The sequence below is a fragment of the Cebus imitator genome, unplaced genomic scaffold (assembly GCF_001604975.1).
Source record: "Cebus imitator isolate Cc_AM_T3 unplaced genomic scaffold, Cebus_imitator-1.0 Scaffold1, whole genome shotgun sequence".
Lineage (NCBI taxonomy): Eukaryota > Metazoa > Chordata > Mammalia > Primates > Cebidae > Cebus > Cebus imitator.
In genome coordinates, this window is record NW_016107316.1 from 16,610,117 (window position 1) to 16,632,310 (window position 22,194).

The window sequence follows — 22,194 nt, forward strand, 5'->3', positions numbered from 1 at the left end:
TTTGTGTAAGCGCCCCCCCCACAAAGCCTCACCCCTTAAAATGTTCCCTGTGGCCTGGCCTTCCCTATGGCACGGTTCCAACCCCCAAGCAAAAGACATGAAGATGTCAGAATGGCAAATGGCAGATGTCTTAGAATGTGGGGGCGGGAGGCGGGGGGTAATGAGAGATGTCAGCTCCGGGAGGACAAGGCCCTGGGCCCTCCAAGGGAGGGGCCGTCTGTTTCCAGCCTGGGTTTGTTTCCTCACCGGCCACCCTGGCCCTGGCTCCTGGTTCTCCCGGGCCTTCCGAGGAGGCTTTGCTCACAGCTTTTCCCATTCTCATTCCAGGTGTGTGTGGCTGCTGCGGTGCCCTGCGCCCCAGGTACAAAAGGCTGGTTGACAACATCTTCCCTGAGGATCCTGAGGTGAGTCACATCTCTGGCAGACATCATGGCTCTCAGCATCTAGGTAGGGCCTCTGACGGGTGGAGTGGCAGCTTGGAAGCCAGGTGGGGAAGGCAGGGCCTCTCAGGGCCCTTGGACACAGCCTTCCCAGGGAAACTGGAACCTGGGCCACAGCCATGGGTAGTGGTGAGAGGCCGCTAGGGACATGAAGGAAGAGGGCATCTGGATCTGCAGAAGGCAGCTGGCAGTTAGCCTTGGCATGCTTGTGGCCGTCACTGTCCAACCAAGACATCTCCTGCGTGTCTCTTTGTGTGATTGCCCCGTGAGCTGCTAACTCTTTTGAGTGGTCGGTCGTAGCTCTGTGCTGGTCAGTATGAAGACACCCCTGTCTTGGGTTGGGCTCAGGAGCCCAGGTCTTTCGCCCTGGCTGCCACCCTCTGGTGTCTGCCAGGTGTCTAGGGGCACATACATAGAGGACCTGGCCTCCAAGCTGCCTCTCCACCTATCAGGCTGCTTTGTGGGTTGTGGTCTGGGAAACATTGGGATCTGAGGTACTTGACTTGCTCTCTGGGAACCAAGGGTCTGTCTGGGTGACAGCACCCTCTGGAGACTTCCCTAAGAGCTGCAGAGGTGCCTTCATCCTGTGCGTATCTTGGTGCCAACTATCCAACATGCTTTAATTTTGGGTGGCTTTTATTTTGGGTGGGTGGCTTTTAAATGATGCTATGTCGTTCATTCCTACACACTCACACACACATGGTATGTATATACATACCCATACACATACGTGTATACATTCATGTGTATATATCCACATACATGCACACACATATATACATTTGTATCACTTACTATTCTTTTTTTGCTTTCCCTGAGATGGAGTCTTGCTCTGTCACCCAGGCTGTAGTGCAGTGGCGTGATCTCGATGCACTGCAACCTCCACTTCCCGGGTTCAAGCAATTCTCCTACCTCAGCCCATAACTGGGATTACAGGCACCTGCCACCATGCCTGGCTAATTTTTGTATTTTTAGTACTGACGGTGGGGGTGGGGTTCATCATGTTAGCCAGGCTGGTCTCAAACTCGTGATCCACCCGCCTCAGCCTCATTAGGTGCTGGTATTAGAGGTGTGAGCCACAGTACCTGGCCCACTTACTATTCTTATTTATAGCTTGCATATACTTTGGGCTAGACCATGGGTTCCTGGGAGTCAGGAACTGTGTTTTAATCGTCTGCCTGTCCCTGAAACTCACATGTGGTCCAGCATATCCATAAAGGGGACTCTGTAAATGTCAATTCAATTGAATTATTATTTTTCTCTAGACTTGAACTCATCTATCCATAGTGTGGCCACAGTGAGCACAAATTGTTTTCTTCCACAGGATGGTCTGGTGAAGACCAACATGGAGAAGCTGACCTTCTACGCCCTCTCAGCTCCAGAAAAACTTGATCGCATTGGTGCCTATCTCTCTGAGAGGCTCATCCGTGACGTGGGTCGTCATCGATATGGGTAAGTGGTTTGTAAAGGAGGGAGAGAGACGTCAGGAACTATATTGTTAGGTTAAACATAGTCCTTTTAGAAAATGTTGGCCAGGCAGAGTGGCTCATGCCTATAATCCCAGCACTTTGGGAGGTCAAGGTGGGAGGATCACTTGAGGCCAAAAATTCAACACTATCCCTTTTTTTTTTTTTTTTTTTTAAGACAGAGTTTCGCTCTTGTTACCCAGGCTGGAGTGCAATGGCGCGATCTCGGCTCACCGCAACCTTCGCCTCCTGGGTTCAGGCAATTCTCCTGCCTCAGCCTCCTGAGTCGCTGGGACTACAGGCATGCGCCACCATGCCCAGCTGATTTTTTGTATTTTTAGTAAAGACGGGGTTTCACCATGTTGACCAGGATGGTCTCGATCTCTTGACCTCATGATCCACCCGCCTCGGCCTCCCAAAGTGCTGGGATTACATGTGTGAGCCACCGCGCCCGGCAAGTTCAACACTATCCTAAGCAACATAGTGAGACTCCATCTCTACAAAAAAATTTAAAAATTAGTTGGGTGTGGTGGTACACACCTAAAGTGCCAGAGCAAGACTTTGTCTCAAAAAAAGGAAAATGATGGTAGACTAGATTATCAAACAGACCAAGAAAATTGGGGCCTGGGACTAAGGAGTATATCCCATGCGATCTTCCAAAGGCAGGGTTGAGCGTGATGCTGCTGCCAAGGTTTGAGAAGAAGGGCGGTTGGCTTCCTACAGGCACCTCTTCCAGCATCCATTCTCTCATGTTTCCATACAAAAGCCCTCATACAGTCTGAGGCTTTAAAAAAAATTAAGGCTATGATTGCACCGCCATCCACATCCAACCTGTCCTGCCTTATCCCACTTACTGCCTTGAAAACTAAGGAGGAGTCATCTACATTCTAGTAAGAAGGCAGAGTTAAGGGCAATTTGTCCATTAAAAATACACTTAGGTGAAATATTTATCAATCTTCTGAAAGAGAAGGACATTCTATGTTTAAAGAGAGAAGAAATCTTAAAGCAAATGACTGATCCACAGACTTAACTGTTGAAAAATTTAAGTATTTTGATGTCAATAAAGAAACACTCAGACCAGGCATGGTGGCTTACGCCTATAATCCCAGCACTTTGGGAGGCCAAGTGGGGAAGATCGCTTGAGTCCAGGAGTTCAAAACCAGCCTGGGCAACATACTGCCCATCTTTACAAAAAATAAAAAGAAAATTAGCTGGGTGTGGTGGTACGCACCTATAGTCCCAGCTACTCAGAAGGATGAGGTGGGAGGATGGCTTGAGCGCAGGAGGTCAAGGCTGCAGTGAGCTATGTTTGTGCCACTGCACTCTAGCCTGGGCGACAGAGACTCTCTCAAAAACAAAAAGAGAAAAGAAATGCTCAAAATATAAGAGACAAACAACAAAAAAGTATATTAAAAAATTAAGACAAAGGGCCAGACACAGTGGCTCATACCTGTAATCAATCCCAGCACTTTGGGAGGTCGAGGCGGGTAGATCACCTGAGGTCAGGAGTTTGAGATCAGCCTGGACAACATGGTGAAACCCTGTCTCTACCAAAAATACAAAAAGTAGCCAGGTATGGTGGCATGCACTTAGTCCCAGCTGCTTGGGAGGCTAAGGCAGGAGAGAGTTGATTGAACCCATGAGGCAGAGGTTGCAGTGAGCTGAGATTGTGCCACTGCACTCCAGCCTGGGTGACAGAGTGACACTCTGTCTCAAATAAATAAATAAAAATAAATTAAGACAAAGGATTCAAATTTATATATTAGTAGCTCATACCAAACAGTGGGTGGAATGGGGAAACTGAGACACTAAGAGATTTGAGGCAAGGACCACAAACAGGAGACTTCAGGAGAGGAGAGAGAGCTTGCCACATACATGGGCACTCAACAGACTTGTGATCACAGATGCATACTGAAATACTAAGATGCTAACTTATCAAATTCATCACAAAGAAAACAGAATTTCCAGTATGACCAATAGATGGCAAAATGGGAAGCATTTTCATTCTTTTCTAGGAAGAGTGCAAATTGGTTGAAACTCTCTAGAAAGTAATTTTGAAATAATGTGTCAAGAGCTTTAAAAACACTTATGTCATTTGACTCAGTAATTTCCATTTCTGTTTGTCTATCCCAAAGAATCTTTTTTTTTTTTTTTTTTTTTTTTGAGACAGGGTCTTGCTCTGTCACCCAGACTAGAGTGCAATGTCATGATCTTGGCTCACTGAAACCTCAGCCTCCTGGGCTCAAGCCATCCTCCCACCTCAGCCTCCCAAGTAGCTGGGACTACAGGCATATGCTATGATTTCTGGCTCATTTTTGTATTTTTTGTAGGGATGAGGTTTTGCCATGTTGCCCAGGCTCGTCTAGAACTCCTGGGCTCAAGCAGTCCTCCCACCTGGGTCTCCCAAAGTGTTGGGATTATGGGTGTGAGCCACTGCGCCAGGCCCCAAGGAATCAATCATAAATACAGTCTACCTTCACATACAGAGATGTTCATTATCATATTATTTATAATAATAAAAAAGTGGGAATAACTTAAATGTCCAGCCAGAGGAGAAGAGTTCAGTGAATTATGTTGTATGTCATTGATAAAATGTTATCTAGTCAATAAAAATGGTGTTTATAAAGATGCTTTCCATATAATTTAGAAAATGCTTGAAGTAAATGAAAACCAAAATCCATAATTATGTAGACAGTATTTGCAATCAAGTTAAAAAATAAACAACAACAACAAATCTCAATGGGTAGAAAATATAGTAAAAACAAGGCCGGGCGCGGTGGCTCAAGCCTGTAATCCCAGCACTTTGGGAGTCCGAGGCGGGTGGATCACGAGGTCAAGAGATCGAGACCATCCTGGTCAACATGGTGAAACCCCGTCTCTACTAAAAGTACAAAAAAAATTAGCTGGGCATGGTGGCGCGTGCCTGTAATCCCAGCTACTCAGGAGGCTGAGGCAGGAGAATTGCCTGAACCCAGGAGGCTGAGGCAGGAGAATTGCCTAAACCCAGGAGGCGGAGGTTGCGGTGAGCCAAGATCGCGCCATTGCACTCCAGCCTGGGTAACATGAGTGAAACTCCGTCTCAAAAAAAAAGAAAATATAGTAAAAACAAACATACTGGCCAGGTGCAATGGCTCATTACTGTAGTCCCAGCACTTTGGGAGGCCAAGGCAGGTGGATCACTTGAGGTCAGGAGTTCAAGACCAGCCTGGTCAACATGGTGAAACCTTGTCTCTATCAAAAAGACAAAAATTAGCTGGGTGTGGTGGCATGTACCTGTAGTCCTAGCTACTTGGGAGGCTAAGGTGGGATAATTGCTTGAACCCCAGGAGGCCGAGGTTACAGTGAGCTGAGATCGTGCTACTACACTCCAGCCTGGGTGACAGAGCAAGACCCTGTCTCAAAAACAATAGCAACAACAAACTAAATGAACATATCAATATGTTAGGAGTACTCATTTTATGAGCAGTGTGGCTCGGGTTTTTTGGTTTTGTTTTGAATCTATTTTTTCTACGTTTTTCCTAAATATTCTTTATGTGGATGTGTTACTTCCACAGTAAAAAACATGAACTATAGGGCATATGGCATTTGCTGCCCAACCATCACACCACGATTCAGAGACCGAATGTCAGGAGAATGCTCAGATATTCCTAGTGGTGTTGCTCATGGGGCTGAGGGTTGGGTGGATTCATTCAGGCCACTGTTCTCAGGTCTGTTGGTTCCATTCTCCACGGAGTCTTTCATAGCCGTCCTCTACTCTTCCCTTTCTCCTGGTCCAGGCTCTTCTCTTTTTGTTCAGATGATGGCAGTAGCCTTGGACATGGTCTCCCTGCTCCCCATCTTTCCTGCTCTGGTCCTTCTGTGTTAATACTGCTATGTATGATCTTCAACACACAGACACCAAGCTGTACTTTTCTAGCTCCTTGAGAAAAAAATCCAGCATCCTCAGCTTGACTTCTGGGGTTTTACACAACCTGCCTGTAACCCAGCCAAGCCCACCACCCCTACCACACCTGCCGTAGACCCACTCCACATGGTCTGGCCGACCCCCCTGATGGCTCTGTGGGCCTTTCTGGTGCTCTCTCACTTTGACCTCTGTTGGGCCTCCCCCTACAATTGCCCACCAGCCCCACCACCATCCAAGGCCCCTTCCTCCTGGCAGGAGAAGACAGAGCCAGTCTTGAACTACAATGAAACGTGCATGATGCTGACAGGGTGTAGAGGTCTAGAAAGCACAGGCCTCACCAGCAAACCTTAAATCAAGCCACCCCTGGTGTAAAAAGCAGGACCCAAACCAATATGTTTCTATGATCATTTCATGTAATAAAATGAGGCTACATCCTAAATAAGAGTGAATCTACCATGCATGCTGATTATATTAGGGGCATTGATATATTGTAAATTATACTCAAGCAAGTCAAAATGACTTTATCGTAGGTTGAACCTAAAACCAACATGCTAGCTCTAACATTAAACATTTAATACTAATTTTGCTGGCCCTCTCTGCGGTGATGGCTCTCTCAGTAAAAAATGTCCTAGAGCCAGCAGAGCCACGTAGAATCATTCTGCTGCCCTTACAACTGCAATTCAAATTTAGTATCATTCTGTTAAAAATAGCCATTGCAGCCTCTAAGTATTTAAAACCTGACGGCCTCACTGAGGGCTTTGTTCGTAAACATTTGGAGAAGAAAAATCTGTGAGATCTGATCTCTTTGCCCTCCCTGTCTTTCCATACCCAATGCCACATACGTCATCATTACCTTTTTCGTCACTGAAGGCAGCTTTGGAAGAGTAAAATATTCTCCTGTAGTCAGGGTGAGAGGCTGTGTCTCCCTGCCATGATGCAGGTGTCTGTATTTGGGGTTTGACCATATGGACATGAACCTTGGATGCCGGACCCAGGAGCAGAACCACCCTCATCTGCCCCATTGCCTCCCCACATTGTCACCCCATTCCAGTTGTGTGTGGACTCTGGCTCATAGGTGTTTAGCATGGAGACAGTGCGGGCAGCCAAATGTGGGCAGAGAGAGGATGAGATGTGAATTTCAAGGCATTGTTCATGGGCATGGAATATGATGGGCAGTGATGTGCAGAGCGGTAAAAACCGAGCAGTCCTTCTATTTTCCCTTCTCTTTACATTTCCCTTCCCGTTCAGCTCCAGTGCCAGCATGTCCCCTAGAAAGTAGAGGAGAGCAGGGGAGGGAACAGCGGTGCTGGGAAAGACACTCTCAGTTGACAGTGGCCCCTGAGCACTGACAGGTGCAGAATGCCATATAAGACGACATCAGGATCCCCAGTGCCTGGAGCTCTCACCCAGCCTGGGACCAACCCCTGGCAGATGGAGATGCCCATGCCAGAGGATTGTGCTTCTCTCATCTGAGGACCCTGGCCCTGGAGCTGACCCAGTGGCGTTCCTAAGAGATACACATTCACCAGAAGGACTGTGAACCTGGTCAGAGGATGGCTGACCTTGGGATAGGGATACCGCAGACCTCTACTAGATGAGGAGGGTCATCATTCCCTTCCTTAGCTGAGGTCAGCCCTCTCTCCCTACTTGTGGACTCCTAAAACCCAGAAGGTTCTGTCTAGGAGTGGGCTGACCACATGCACTCAAATTGCCTGGAACAAGAGGTTCTTTGTCCAGGCCACTGCTCTTGAGTGGTTCTTGGGCAATGACTTGCCCTACTAAAGCTGCCCCCTCATCCGGCCTGCTGACCCTCATCCCTGACTCTGAATCTGCCTTTCTTCTCCAACTAAGCCTGGTTCCTGGACTCTACTCCCCACTTCTCCTTTCTTGGAGGCTTGACACCTCCTTTGGTTTCTAGGGCCACTCCCTACTGAGCACGGGTATTCCAGCAGAACCAGCTGCCTAGTCTGGGACTGTATACCAGGGACTTCTTGCCTCTCACCTAAGTACCATGTTTTCTTCAGTTTTTGTAACTCACTTTCTGCCTGGACCTCTGACCCTGAGTTCCTCCGGTTGTCACCTGTCTTCTCCCAGCCTCCACTGCTACCCATGAACCCCAGTCCATCCTATATCCCTTGGGTTCTGCCCTCCTCACCCGCTGGCAGTGCTGCTAGTGCCTCTGCAACCCTTGGTTGTCAGCTGCTGTTGTGGTCTGTAACCTGCTCTTGCCTTCACCCGTGGGCCCAGCTCCCTCCTACCCCTCCTGCTCTAAGTACGCAGTTAGGCCAGTTCAGATTTCCAGACCTGTTATGACTTTGGACCCCTACCAGGACACCCACCCCAGGTCAGATCTCTGCTGATAGTGACCTTCTGATCTGGGAATCCCAGGCTCTATTCCTTTTGAGTGTGTAACAGATTGGACACACTTGAGAAGGTTAAAATAAAATAGCACAAACATGGAGAGCATTGGACTCTGGGCTTCCAAGGTCCCATTGACTTCTAATTCTCTAAGATGTTTTGAAAAGTTCGAGTTCATAATTACAAATATTCCATCCTTAAGACTGGGATCAGAGATGAGGAACAGAGAACTAGGCCTTATACTTCTTACACTTTTCAGTTTCACATCTACCATAATTTTCACCTTCTACCAAAACGGAAAATTTCCACTTTCCACTCTTGATAAGTAGCCAATTTTTTTTTTTTTAAGCAATGGATGGTTTTTCCATATCAGGAATTTCTGGAATTTTTTCCAGGAAGAGGAAAAGTGGTAGTCTAAAAGCTCTGGGGTTTGCGAGGCCTTGAGTTTCTTCTCTTGCCTAACTCCACCCTTTCCTTTACCTCATTTAAACACTGTAAATAATGGTGAAATGCCACAGATCCCTTCATACAGAAGGATGCCAGGATGATTCATAAGGGAAGAGAATCCCACGCTGCCTGCCCTCATTTCCTACTTGCCATGCTTGGCTGCATGAAGGTGTTCAGGTCTCTCTGCAGGGAAAGCCTGTCCCCTTTGGAAGGGCTCCAGCCCAGTCTGCTTCCCCAACCCTGCAGAATTCGGTCTCTACACAGTGGACCTGAAACATGCTGGGACTGGGTCTGCAAGGCACAGTAGGTTTCCTAGATGGTGATTGTGATGGCCTCTAAAGGTTGAGGCTGCAGAGCCAGGAATGGCTGTCCCGGGAGCTGGGAAGATTGATAGGTGTGGCTCTCGTTCACCAGAAGGGCTCAAAGAGCCAAGGCCGCCTTTGTATTTGGAAGACACTCTGTGGATAGAGCATGACTGAATCCATTTGTGAGTGGGCCCAGAGACAACTATTCAATTAAACCTTTATTTAATATCATTAAAGAATCACTTAATAATAGTTGACTCTGGACGGGCACAGTGGCTCATGCCTATAATCCCAGCACTTTGGGAGGCTGAGGTGGATGGATCACCTGAGGTCAGGAGTTTGAGATCAGCCTGGACAACATGGTGAAACCCAATCTCTACTAAAACTGCAAAAATTAGCCAGGTGTGGGGGCATGCACATGTAGCACCAGCTACTCAGGAGGCTGAGGCAGGAGAATTGCTGGAACCCGAGAGGCAGAGATTGCAGTGAGCCGAGATTGCGCCATTTTACTCCAGCCAAGGCCAACAACAGCGAGACTCAGTCTCAAATAACATTAATAATAATAATAATAATAATAATAGTTGACTCGGCTCATCTAGATAAAAGAAATAAACATTTTATAAATGTGGCAAAGAAAATTTCAGCATTTAGAGGCTGTTTTATTTTCTGGTTACTTGGTATAGAAGTTAGCTGAAGGGTGTGTAAGAAATAGTTGATGTCTTAAAAAAACATTTAGAAGTCATGACTGCTGTTAATTTTTTTTTTAATGTTTGGATTAGCAAAGCTAGCTCATGTCTGAGGCAGTCTGACGGTGCAATATCTGAAACTGGGTAGCTGTCCCCGGAGGTATCATGGAGACTTGTGTTGTGGCCTTGTGAGAGCTCCTGCAATTGTCCTGTAATAAACCTGGCTGTGCTCTTTGTTCACCCCAACTTTGTTTAAAAGAAAAAAAGGGGCCGGGTGCGGTGGCTCACGCCTGTAATCCCAGCACTTTGGGAGGCCAAGGCGAGCGGATCACGAGGTCAAGAGATCGAGACCTTCCTGGTCAACATGGTGAAACCCCGTCTCTACTAAAAATACAAAAAATTAGCTGGGCATAGTGGCGCGTGCCTGTAATCCCAGCTACTCAGGAGGCTGAGGCAGGAGAATTGCCTAAACCCAGGAGGCAGAGGTTGCAGTGAGCCGAGATCGCGCCATTGCGCTCCAGCCTGGGTAACAAGAGCGAAACTCCGTCTCAAAAAAAAAAAAAAGAAAAGAAAAGAAAAAGAAAAAAAGACTAGCTAATCAAGAATTTTTAAATAGGCTGTGTGTGGTGGCTCATGCCTGTAATCCCAGCACTTTGGGAAGCCAAGGTGGGTGGATCACCTGAGGTCAGGAGTTCAAGACTAACCTGGCCAGCATGGTGAAAACCCATCTCTACTAAAAATACAAAAAATTAGCTGATATGGTGGTGGGCACCTATAATCCCAGCTACTCAGGAGGACGAGGCAGGAGAATTGCTTGAACCTGGGAGGTGGAGGTTGCAGTGAACCGAGATCACGCCATTGTACTCCAGCCTGGGCAACAAGAGCAAAACTCTGTCTAAAAAAATTTTTTTCTTTTAAATATCTGCCTAACATTCAATGATGGATATGATTTGGGTCAAGACATAAAGAAGGACAAACTTCTTAACTCATCTTTATTATATTTACAGCATATGAACCTGACTTTAGAGTTTTGGGCACCTTTAAACATTATAAAATCCCATAGTGACAGCTTGCTGCGATCTTGTAGGAGAGGCCTTTTGCTACTTGATTTTGACTGAGGAAACATTAACCTGATTTCTTGGTACCCCAATTAGGCTTTACAGTTTTCTGCTTACTTTACGTCTCCTGTATTTTCTTTGTATCAGGAAGTACTTTTCTATTCCACACGATTTGACATTACAAGTAGAAGGGTCACCATCCTGTAATGGGCACATGAGCCCAAACTCTGAGTTCATGAAGCCTTGCAATGATCTCACCTCTAGCAGGATGGACAAATTTCTGGCTCTTACTTTCCTTTCCAATGAGGTCAGTCACTTGGTTTGCTTTGGATTGCTCAGAATTCACCTTTATTTGTGCCATCAGGCTTCTAAAGCACTCCTAAACCTGATTATTAGGTTCCTGTGCTATTCGGAGTATAAAGAAACTAAAAAAGACAGTGGTTCCAGCAATATGGAAGTGTTTCTCTTCTCTCTCACACCACTATGAAGTGGGCCAGTGGGCTGTGCTCCATGAGGTCATTCAGGGATCTGCAGCACATGACTTTCTTCTCTGGGTCTCCAGTTTTTGCCACTTCCCAGCTGGTAGGAAGAGGGAAAGAGAGGACACAATTGTGTCTTATAATCAAGAGATGCTGATGTTCAACATATCTTCTTCTTATTTTATTTGTTTGTTTATTTATTTATTTTTTAATAAGACAGAGTCTTGCTCTGTCGCCCAGGCTGGAGTGCAGTGGCATGATCTTGACTCACTGCAACCTCTGCCTCTTGGGTTCAAGCGATTCTCTTGCCTCAGCTTCCTGAGTGGCTTGGACTACAGGTGCTACCACCATGTCCAGCTAATTTTTGTATTTTTAGTAGAGACAGGGTTTCACCATATTGACCAGGCTGGTCTTGAACTCCTGACCTCATGATCCACCCACCTTGGCCTCCCAAAGTGCTGGGATTACAAGTGTGAGCCACTCTGCCTGGCCTGTTTATTTATTTTTGAGACAGGATCTTACCCTGTCACCCAGGCTGGAGTGCAGTAGTTCAATCATGGCTCACTGCAGCCTCAACCTCTCAGACTCAAGTGATCCTCCCACTTCAGCCTTCCAAGTAGCTGGGATTACAGGCATACACCACCACGCTTGGCAAAGTTTTGTATTTTTTGTAAAGAAGGGGTCTCGCCATGTTGCCCAGGCTGTCTTGAACTCCTGGCTCAAGCAATCTGCCCACCTTAGCTTCCTAAAGGGTTGGGATTCCTGGCATGAGCCACCATGCCCTGGCCACTTCCCCTCATTTTAATGGCAATGTTTTTGTCATGTGGTCTCACCTCACAGCACGAGAGACTGGGAAATGGAGTCCCAAGTGAGCAGCCACATGCACAGCTAAAATTCTGAATTACTAGGGAAAGGCAAAGGGACATATTTTGGAGAGAAATCTAGCATTCTACCCCAGAAACTTAACTCCAAAACTATAAAGATTTTAACCAGAATAATTTCTGAAAGGTTTGCAGCAGCTTCCTTGCTAGAAAACAAAACAAAACAAACAACAAAAACCCTCTTTCTTTAGAATGCAAATGCTTTGTAAGTAAAGGATGATGTTTTATAATGTAGACATTACTAGTTATGTCACACTCTTGCAACAAATATGAAATTTGAGCTTAGAGGTGTCTTTCTCCTTATTAGGAATTTGATTCTTGGCATTTTTTTGGGAGATTTATGAGAAGCATTGGGTAAGACGACTAAGATAATTGGGGGTTGTCCTGTGAAGGCTAGTTTGGGAGGGCTTGGGTATATTTAGCACAGAGGAGAGAACAGCAAGAATAACAAATGAGATTGTTATTTTCAGGCGTTGAGGAGCTGGAGGTAGGAGATGGCATGGCCCTCTTTTTTGCTTCTCCTAAGAGTAGAATTGCGAATAGAGGACAGAGGTTATTAGGCTTTAGCTTGACATTTTATTTCACTGTATTAGTCCATTCTCATGCTGCTATGAAGAAATACCCGAGACTGGGTAATTTATAAAGAAAAGAGGTTTAATTGACTTACACAGTTCTGCACGGCTGGGGAGGCCTCAGGAAACTTGCAATCATGGTGGGAGGCACCTCTTCACACGGAGGCAGGGGAGAGAATGAAAGCCAAGCTAAAGGGGAAGCCCCTTATAAAACCATCAGATCTCGAGAGAATGCACTCACTGTCACAAGAACAGTATGGGGAAAACCACCCCATGATTCAATTACCTCCACCTGGTGCCCTGCCCTTGACGTGTGGGGATTATTGCAATTCAAGGTGAGATTCGGATGGGGACACAGAGCCAACCATGCCAGTTGTCAGTCATCTAGTGAGCTGACTTAGCTCTTTGACACTGGATATTGTATATTCCTAGTTTCTGAAGTTGTTCACTCAGGTTTTAGACTTGAGAGGAATTGTTTAAGTAGAACTAAGACTTAGTTCACACAGGGAACTTTCCTCATAAGGAGAAAAAAAATTTATTCTGTATCCATCTTGTCTGTCTTATTCCCTCAGTAGGGAGTATTGTCCAAACATAGTAATGCTGTCAACCATATTGCTTGTATAGTAATCTATCATGGGATTTCTGAGGCTTTCAAATACAACACTTGCAAATTTTCTATGCCTTGCATAGTAATGCTGTCAACCACATTGCTTGCAGAGTACTTTCTGAGGCTTTCAAACGCAAAACTTGCAATTTTCTATGCCTTGAAGTTGGTCCTCAGGCCTGACTCAGATTCTTCATAAAGCTCTTGACTTCCTCCCCACTCGAGCCATCTCTCTCCATCCTTGGAAACCTTATAGTACATCATGCATGATTTTCTTGTTGGTTATTTTCCCTTTAAAGGAAAAGCTGTGTATTATCTCAGCTCGTTCAGCTGAATGACTGCCTTCCTCATCCTTACACCACCTGCACTGTTTAGGACAGAGCCTTTCCGTAGTGGGCACTCAAAAACACTCTTGACTTGAACTGGGTAATTCTCCAACCTCACAGAGTTTAGACTTACAGTTTGCTATTGTGGGTATCAATCTTGCTCTTTGTATTGACTCATGAAATGCTCATCTCATCCATCCTCCTGTTCTTAATCTGTAAAATAAGTGGCTGAATGAGTTGGTCTTCAGGCTTCTTTCCAGCCCAGATTCGTTCTGACTCAGTTCTGGACTGGAGCAGACACTTGTTGGAAAGGCTGCCCAGACATTGGCAGGCTGTGGGGGAGCCTCGTTACCTGGATGGTGCATTGCCCAGGTCACCGCGCTGACACCTGGCATGTCCCGGTTGGGCCACGGGGTGGCAGGGGTGCGGCCAGTGATGGCGTGTGCTGCCCTCCCCAGGTACGTGTGCATTGCCATGGAGGCTTTGGACCAGCTGCTCATGGCCTGCCACTGCCAGAGCATCAACCTCTTCGTGGAGAGCTTCCTCAAGATGGTGGCCAAGCTGCTGGAGTCGGAGAAGCCCAACCTGCAGATCCTTGGCACCAACTCGGTAAGGAGTGGCCCGGGGGATCCTGGACTCCCACCCGAATCCTGGGGGTTGGCAGGGGAAGGGGGGACCTCAGGGTTGGCATTGTCACATTCTGTTCCTGTTTAGTTCCCAACCCTAAGTGTGACACACTGCTTGTTTTGGGGTCTCCCTTTGTGTGAACAAAGAGCCCTTTCATTTTTTAAACAAATTATATAGATATATAATAAAATAATTTTTAAAAACAGAATTCACTACTTTCAAGCGTCCCATTTTAAAACTCAGTGGTGGCCGGGCACGGTGGCTCACACCTGTAATCCCAGCACTTTGGGAGGCCAAGGCCAGCACTTTGGGAGGCCAAGGGTTATATCACTTGAGGTCAGGAGTTCGAGAACAGCCTGGCCAACATGGCAAAACCCCGTCTATACTAAAAACACAGAAAAAAAAAAAAAAGCCTGGTGGTGTGGCACACACCTGTAATCCAATCCCAGCTACTTAGGAGGCTGAGGCAGGAAAATCACTTAAACCCAGGAAGCGGAGGTTGTGGTGAGCCGAGATTGCACCACTGCACTCTAACCTGGGCAACAGAGTGAGAAGCCATCTCAAAAAAAAAAAAAAGAAAAAAAAAACACAGTGGTTTTACTGTATTCATAAATTTGTGCAACCATTAACACCATCTAACGTGTTCAGCGTTAGACTGATGATCACCAAACTTTTTTACTGATAGAATTTTTTTCCCCTCAAATAATTTTAAGTGGGGTCCCCCAGTAGATATAAAAATCAATGGAAACAGAGGCATTCTTTGGAGGGCAGGAGGAGCCCAAGGTCCTCACCACTCAGCACTCTATGGGGGCATATCTTGAAAGCTGTCCAGGCTATGCCTCTTTCAAAGACAGAGTAAAGTGATGTCCCCAGGACAAAGCTACCAGATCAGTGGAAAGACCACAGGGAAGCAGGAAACAGGGCTTCTGGCTTAGTTCTGCCCTTCCCTTACTGTGAAGCGTCGAGCAGGTTACCTTTCATGGGCCTCAGTCTTTTCATCAATACCATGAGCAGGTTCAACTTGGTCTCTGTAAGTCCTTCAAGCTTTCTAACACTGGTGTCAGTGCAAGTGGTTGCAGTCATGGGAGAGTATGATTTAGAGAAGAGCTATCAGATAGGTCAAAAACTCCCAGTTTCATGTGTGCATCTAAACAAACTCCCATGCCCTGGTTGTCTTTAATTTCTTGCCATCTCTCCCTTCCTTTCCCTTCAGGACATACTTTAAGCTCCAGGTCTTCATGCAGCTTAGATGCAACTATTTTACAGGTCTTAAGTGAGGCCTTTATCTAGCTGCAGATATCACAAAACTTTAAGGTTTGCCCCTTAGCCTCCCAAGCTGAGTTTTTATTTTTTATTTATTTATTTATTTATTTTTGAGGCAGAGTCTTACTGTGTTGCCCAGGCTGGAGTGCAGTGGTGCGATCCCGGCTCACTGCAACCTCCGTCTCTGGGTTCAAGCAATCCTAGTGCCTCAGCCTCTTGAGTAGCTGGGACTACAGGTATGTACCATCACGCCCAGCTAATTTTTGTATTTTTAGTAGAGATGGGGTTTCACCATATTGGCCAGGCTGGTCTCAAACTCCTGACCTCATGATCCACCCACCTCAGCCTCCTAAAGTGCTGGGATTACAGGCATGAGCCACCATGCCCAGCCCCAAACCTGAATTTTTATTGCATGGGTCAGGGTTGCTTTCCTGTTCTACATAAGTTGATTTAACCAGAAGACAGTCTTCCAACTTTCCTTCTGAGGACCAAGAGTAGCAACCTATACAGATTCCCTTCTCTTTCCTATCCCTGGCAGCCAGCTGCCTTTGACACATTACACATATACTAGCTGAGGGGAAAGTCCTTTGTCAAGTTGCCCTGGCAACAGCTTCAGATACTGTTTTAGTTGTCCTGTTTAAGATAACCACAGCCTAAAAGGGAACATCTGAATGGAAAATGAACCAGCCATCACGCATCTGTGGGGGCCACAAGAAGCAGGTGGCTGCCAGCTCTAGCTTTCCGCGTAGCAAATCCTAGCCCAGAGCAGGTGTTTTGTCAGCTACTGCCTGGAAAATTCAGTGTCCTGCAGATTCCCCATCACAGTGAATCATCGCATCAGTCAGAGAGCAAGTTGACTCATGATTGCTGTACTGCAGACAACACAGATGATTTAAGAACAAGCTATTGTCAGTAAGTTAAGTCAAATATTTGCAGTAGCTCCAGAGGGCAGCTTGGAAGGCAGCCTTTCCCCTTGCCATCCCTGTCTGCTGCTCTTTCCAGCTCTCTGAGCCCAGACCTTCTTGAGCCTTCCTGAGAAGAGTGTCCTTTTGCTCCTCATCATTTTACACCTGCCAGCATGTCATTATCTGAGAGTCCAGCCCAGGAGTTCCAAACAGGTCTTCACATGGATTCAGAGCTTTGTGGGGGAAAGGGGGACCTGGGGGAAGAGGAATAGAAGTCTCTAGGCCCTTTACTGCTACTTCATCCAATAGCCAATAGCCAGCTCCTTTTCATTGTTTTGGGTTTTTCGGGTTTTTTTGAAGTGGAGCCTCACTCTGTTACCCAGGTTGGAGTGCACTGGCATGATCTTGGCTCACTGCAACCTCTGCCTCCCAAGTTCAAGCAATTCTCCTGCTTCAGCCACCACAGTAGCTGGGATTCAAGGTGTGTGCCACCATGCCCAGCTAATTTTTTTTTTTTTTTTTTTGAGACGGAGCCTTGCTCTGTTGCATAGGCTGGAATGCAGTGGTGCAATCTCGGCTCACTGCAACCTCTGCCTCCCAGGTTCAAGTGATTCTCCTGCCTCAGCTTCCCCAGTAGCTGGAATTATAGGCACCTGCTACCACACCTGGCTAACTTTTAGTAGAAATGGGGTTTCACCTTATTGGCTAGACTGGTCTCTAACTCCTGGCCTCAAGTGACCTGCCCAGCACTTTGGGAGGCCAAGGCAGGCAGATCACCTGAGGTCAGGAGTTTGAGACCAGCCTGGCTAACATGGTGAAACCCTGTTTCTACTAAAAACACAAAAAATTAGCCAGGCATGGTGGCTCTTTTCTGTAATCCTAGCTACTTGGGAGGCTGAGGCAGGAGAATTGCTTGAACCCAGGAGGCAGAGGCTGCCCAGGCCAGAGTGCAATGGTACAATCTTGGCAGGTGATCTGCCTGCCTTGGCCTCCCAAAGTGCTGGGATTACCGGTGTGAGCTACAGCGTCTTGCCCTAGTTAATTTATTTTTTGTAGAGACAGGGTTTTGCTGTGTTAGCTAGTCTGCTCTCCAGCTCCTGACCTCAAGGGATCCACCTGTCTTGGCCTCCCAAAGTGCTGAGATTACAGGTGTGAGCTACCACACCCAGCCCGTCCTTTTCATTGTTTGAATGGAAGTTTGCAGCATTTTATTTGGATAAAAGGTTTTGCTACCAGGAAATCAAAAGAAAGGGGAGGAGAGAAAGGAGAAAAGGAAAAGAAAGCAAAATGCATCAACTCATCTAACCCCTCGTTTTGTCAGATTTCTCAGTGTAGAGATGGGGCCCTGAGAAGTGAGATGATTTGTCTGTGCTCACATAGTTGGAGTGCTGGCTTTAGGCAGTGATTCTTTCAGCCCCTGTGCGTCTATCAATATTCTCCCTAGAATCTGAGGGGTGGCAAGGTCAGAAGCCCCTCACCGGCCCCACCGGATGTGAAGTCCTCCCCATAGATTCCAAAGCATGGCACGTGGCCTCTGTGCCGATGCTCCCATGACCAGGCTTAGTCTATCACAAGGCAGCCCCCCGGCCCTATGGGTGAAAGTCAAGAAAAAGCCTCACCCTGAGTCCACGCTGCCTCCCTGTAGCTTTCCCTTTAGACCTGGTTGTGCTTCCTGAACTGGTATAGCACAGATCTCCCCCCTGTAGAGTGTCTCTTCAGAAACCATACCCCCTTCAAGGTCCCCAACTCAGACCAGTGAGCTTTGGAAACCTACTGATTCCTAGGGCTCAATGAGACCCACATCTCTGGAGAGGAGACCTGGGAATCTGTGTATTTTTGCTTCCTACGTGATGCCATTTAGGTCTGGGAACCACTGACCCATGCTTGTCTTAAGCCTGTGTAGGATTCCTTCCCTTCCTTCCTTCTTTTATTCTTTCTTTCTCCTCTCCCTCTCCTCGTCCCTCCCTTGCTTCCTTCCCTGGGATAGATATTTATACAGGTTGTGCTTGATCATCCCAAGGATGCAGTTGTCGGAAGACTTGTCACAAAATCCAGATTTGCTAATACCACCCCTGCACTTTACATCATGCAGTAAAGTACAATTTTAAAAATTTAAGTGATGCTTTTTTTTTTTACTTTCTTCTCTCTCTCTTTTTTTTTTTTTTTTTTTGTTTTGGTCTCCCTCTCTTTCTTGTTTTTTTTTTTCTCACCACCACACCTGGCTAATTTTTGCATTTTTAGTAGACATGGGATTTCACCATATTGGCCAGGCCCTTCTCAAACTCCTGACCTCAGGTGATCTGCCCGCCCTGGCCTCCCAAAGTGCTGGATTACAGGTGTGAGCCACTGTGCCCAGCGAAAATTTAAGTGATGCTTTCCAGCCCTTAATGAGAATACCTGGGCTTTGGATCAAGAGGAGGGACTGGAAAACCAGGAGACAGTGGGGAGGCAGGGCCAGCTAAAACCCTTCCTTGCTCGGAGTTCACTTCTGCACATCTGCCTCGTTGCATGATGGGTCCAGATGCATGTCTTGGGGACAGTGTCAATCACCACATGTCCTGACTTTTTAAGGGCACTTACTAATGATAAACTAAAAATATTAAATGATCCTGAGATCCTCTACATAAACAATCTAACATATTGGCCTAGTGTATACACATAGTAAAATATTACGAAGATTCATACATTGAAAGTTTATACTTTCACTTCTATCTCACACCACACACAACAATTAACTCAAAATAGATCAAAGCCCTAAATGTAAGAGCTAAAACTATAAGACTCTTAGAAGAAACTATAAGGATAAGTCTTTACGATCTTGGATTTGGCAATGGATTCTTAGATATGATATCAAAAGCAAAAGCAACTATAGAAACAACATAGATAAATTGAACTTCATCAAAATTTAAAACTTTGGCTGGGTGCAGTCGGTTACTCTTATAATCCCAGCACTTTGGGAGGCCAAGGCGGGTGGGTCGCTTGTGAGGAGTTCCAGACCAGCCTGGCCAACATCATGAAACCCCGTCTCTATTAAAAATACAAAAATCAGCTGGGGTGTGATTGTGCATGCCTGTAATCCCAGCTACTTGGGAGGCTGAGGTGGGAGAATTGCTTGAAGCTAGGAGATGGAGGTTGCAGTGAGCTGAGATCACTCCAATGCACTGCAGCCTGGGTGACAAAGCAAGACTTTGTCTCAAAAAAAAAGAAAAAGGAAAAATTAAAACTTTTATGCACCAAAGGACACAATCCAGACAGTAAAAAGATAACCCACGGAATGGGAGAAAATATTTACAAATCATATATCTAATAAGGGTTCAATAACCAGAATATACAAATGATTCTTAAGACTTAACAACAAAAAGACAACCCAATTAAAAACGGGCAAAGAACTCACATAGACATTTCCCCAAAAAAGATACACACATGGCCAAGAAGCACACAAAAAGATACTTCGAATCACTCATCATTAAGGAAATACAAATCACAACCGCAGCAAGATGCCACTTCACCTCACCAACTAAGATGCCGATTAAAAACACAGTCACACACACGAATGATGGCAAATGTTGGCAAGGATGTGGAAACCAAAACCCTCATGCATTGATGGTGGAAACATGAAATGGGGTAGCACCTATGGAAAATAGTTTAGTGCTTCCTCAAAAAGTTGAACATATGGGATTATCATATGGCCCAGCAATTCTGCTAAGGTGTATACTCAAAATAATTATTAACAGGTTCTCAAACAAATAGCTGTACACAAAGTGTTCACAGCAATAGTATTCACAAGAGCCAAAATGTAGAAACAACCCAAAGGCCACATATTTATCATCTCATTTATATGGAATATCCAGTTAGGGGTAGAGACAGGAAATAGATTTGTGTTTGCCAGGCAATGGGGGAGAGGAATGGAGAGGGCCTGCTGAGTGGGTTCAGGGTTTTCTTTTGGGGGGAGGAACATGTTTTGATTGCAAAACATTGTAAATGGATTAAAGGCCACTGAATTGGGCAGTTAAACAAGGCTAATTTTAGGTTATGTGAATTTCACCTCCATTTTTAAAAAGTTATACTTGGCCAGATGTGGTGGCTCACACCTGTAATCCCAGCAGTTTGGAACGCCAAGGTGGGAGGATCACCTGAGTTCAGGAGTTTGAGACCAGCCTGACCAACATGGAGAAACCCTGTCTCTACTAAAAATACAAACATAAGCTGGGCATGGTAGTACATGCCTGTAATCACAGCTATGCGGGAGGCTGAGGCAGAAGAATTGCTTGAACCTGGGAGGCAGAGGTAGTGGCAAGCTAAGATTGTGCCATTGCACTCCAGCCTGGGCAACAAGAGTGAACTCCATCTCAAAAAAATGAAAAATAAAAATAAAAAATAAAAAGTTGTCCTCTGAGTAACCCAGAGTCAATGGCACACAGGCATTTGTGCTTTTACTGTGCCACAACCTCAAACCAAGCCCACTCAGAGGCTAGTGCAAAGCTAATCACTCAGCAGATGAGTGGGAGGGCTGCCTCTCTGCAGCAGGGCCAGGGTCGTGGGGGTCCTGGATGGTAGGGGTCTTGGAGATGTCCCTCCTTGTGACTCAGTCTGTGCAGCGCCCTGTTCTCCTCCACCTTGCTCCCTCGCTCTCCTCCCACTCACGAGGTCTCACCTCCCCAGCTCTCCTCTTACCCCCAAGCTCCCACTCTTGCTGAGACTCCCTTCCTCTGCCACCCTCCTGGGCCCTCAGGACACCTTCTGTCCACCTGCCTCACCCTCCCGGGGTTGGCACAGCCACCCCGCCTTCTCCACCAAATGCCCCCACTTCAGAAAACCACATGGCCTGTGAGTCAGGGCCTCCACACATTGGTGCACTAGGAGCTTACCAGGGTTTCCTCCAGGTGGTCCTCACGAAGCTTCCATTTTCTCCTCAACTCCCCTCCCAAATCAACTTCTTCAGTCTCAAGATGCATTTGCTTTTTCTCCCACTCAGGAAATGGGGGCTGTCCCAGGGGGCTCCTCCCACTTCCAGTGTCCATATTCTTCCTCTCCAAAGGAAGAGGTGTCCAGCCCCTCCAGAGCCTCCCTGGATCCATTCTTTCTCCCCCTCCCCATCTCCACCCTTTGCCTTGCTTTGGCTCCTTCCCTCAATCTAAACACAAGTTCAAATCTCTTGCACTGTAGAAGTAAATTAAATTAATAAACAAGAGAAAAACAAAAAAAATTACATTCTCCTGCAAACTACAAAATGCCATTATCTTGCCTGACAAAATCGAGTCATTCCCCGATCTTATTTTCATATGTTGTCCAAATCCAGGTTTCCCTACTTGTCCCCCGTTGTCTACATTGCTAGCCTTTTTCAAATCAGAACTTAATAAAGACTGTGTTTCTTTGTTTCCTATGTCCCTTACCTCTCTCAGCAGCTTTCCAACCTCACTCTGTGCCTCTTTTACTCGTGACATTGACTTTTTGAAGAGGAAAGTTAAGTTGCTTTGTAGAATGCCCCCCATTCTGGATTTGTCTGGTTCTTTCCTGTGGTGTCACTCACCTGACTCTCCTGTCTCTTGTGTTTCCTGCAAACTGGAATTAGATCTGAAGGTTTGATTGGATGCAGGTAACTTCTTTTGGCTATAACACTTCATGGGGCTTGTGGGTTGCTATACTGGGTATCACAGCAGGAGGCAGAAATGTCTGTGTCCCACTTTTATGGATGCCAAGTGTGATTCTGGCCCAGGGTGTGGCCAGCTACCCTCTCCATTGTAAAATTACATTTTTGTCTTTGCAGTTAGAATCTTAGAATCTGTGGAAACCATGCAAATAACCTGCTCCCCACCCACCTTTCCCCTCATGTTTTTATCTTTCCCCTCATGTTTTTATCTTTTATCTTTTAT

General features: G+C 46.2%; 1 protein-coding gene across 1 annotated transcript in view; it reads left to right on the plus strand.

Moving 5' to 3' along the window:
* Positions 1–22,194, plus strand: part of EFR3B (EFR3 homolog B) — a 114,417-nt gene that overhangs the window by 47,004 nt on the left and 45,219 nt on the right. The window contains exons 2-4 of the mRNA XM_037737072.1: positions 328–404; positions 1,765–1,892; positions 13,985–14,135. Of these exons, the coding sequence (XP_037593000.1) occupies positions 328–404; positions 1,765–1,892; positions 13,985–14,135 (356 nt within the window). The remainder of the gene's footprint in view (positions 1–327; positions 405–1,764; positions 1,893–13,984; positions 14,136–22,194) is intronic.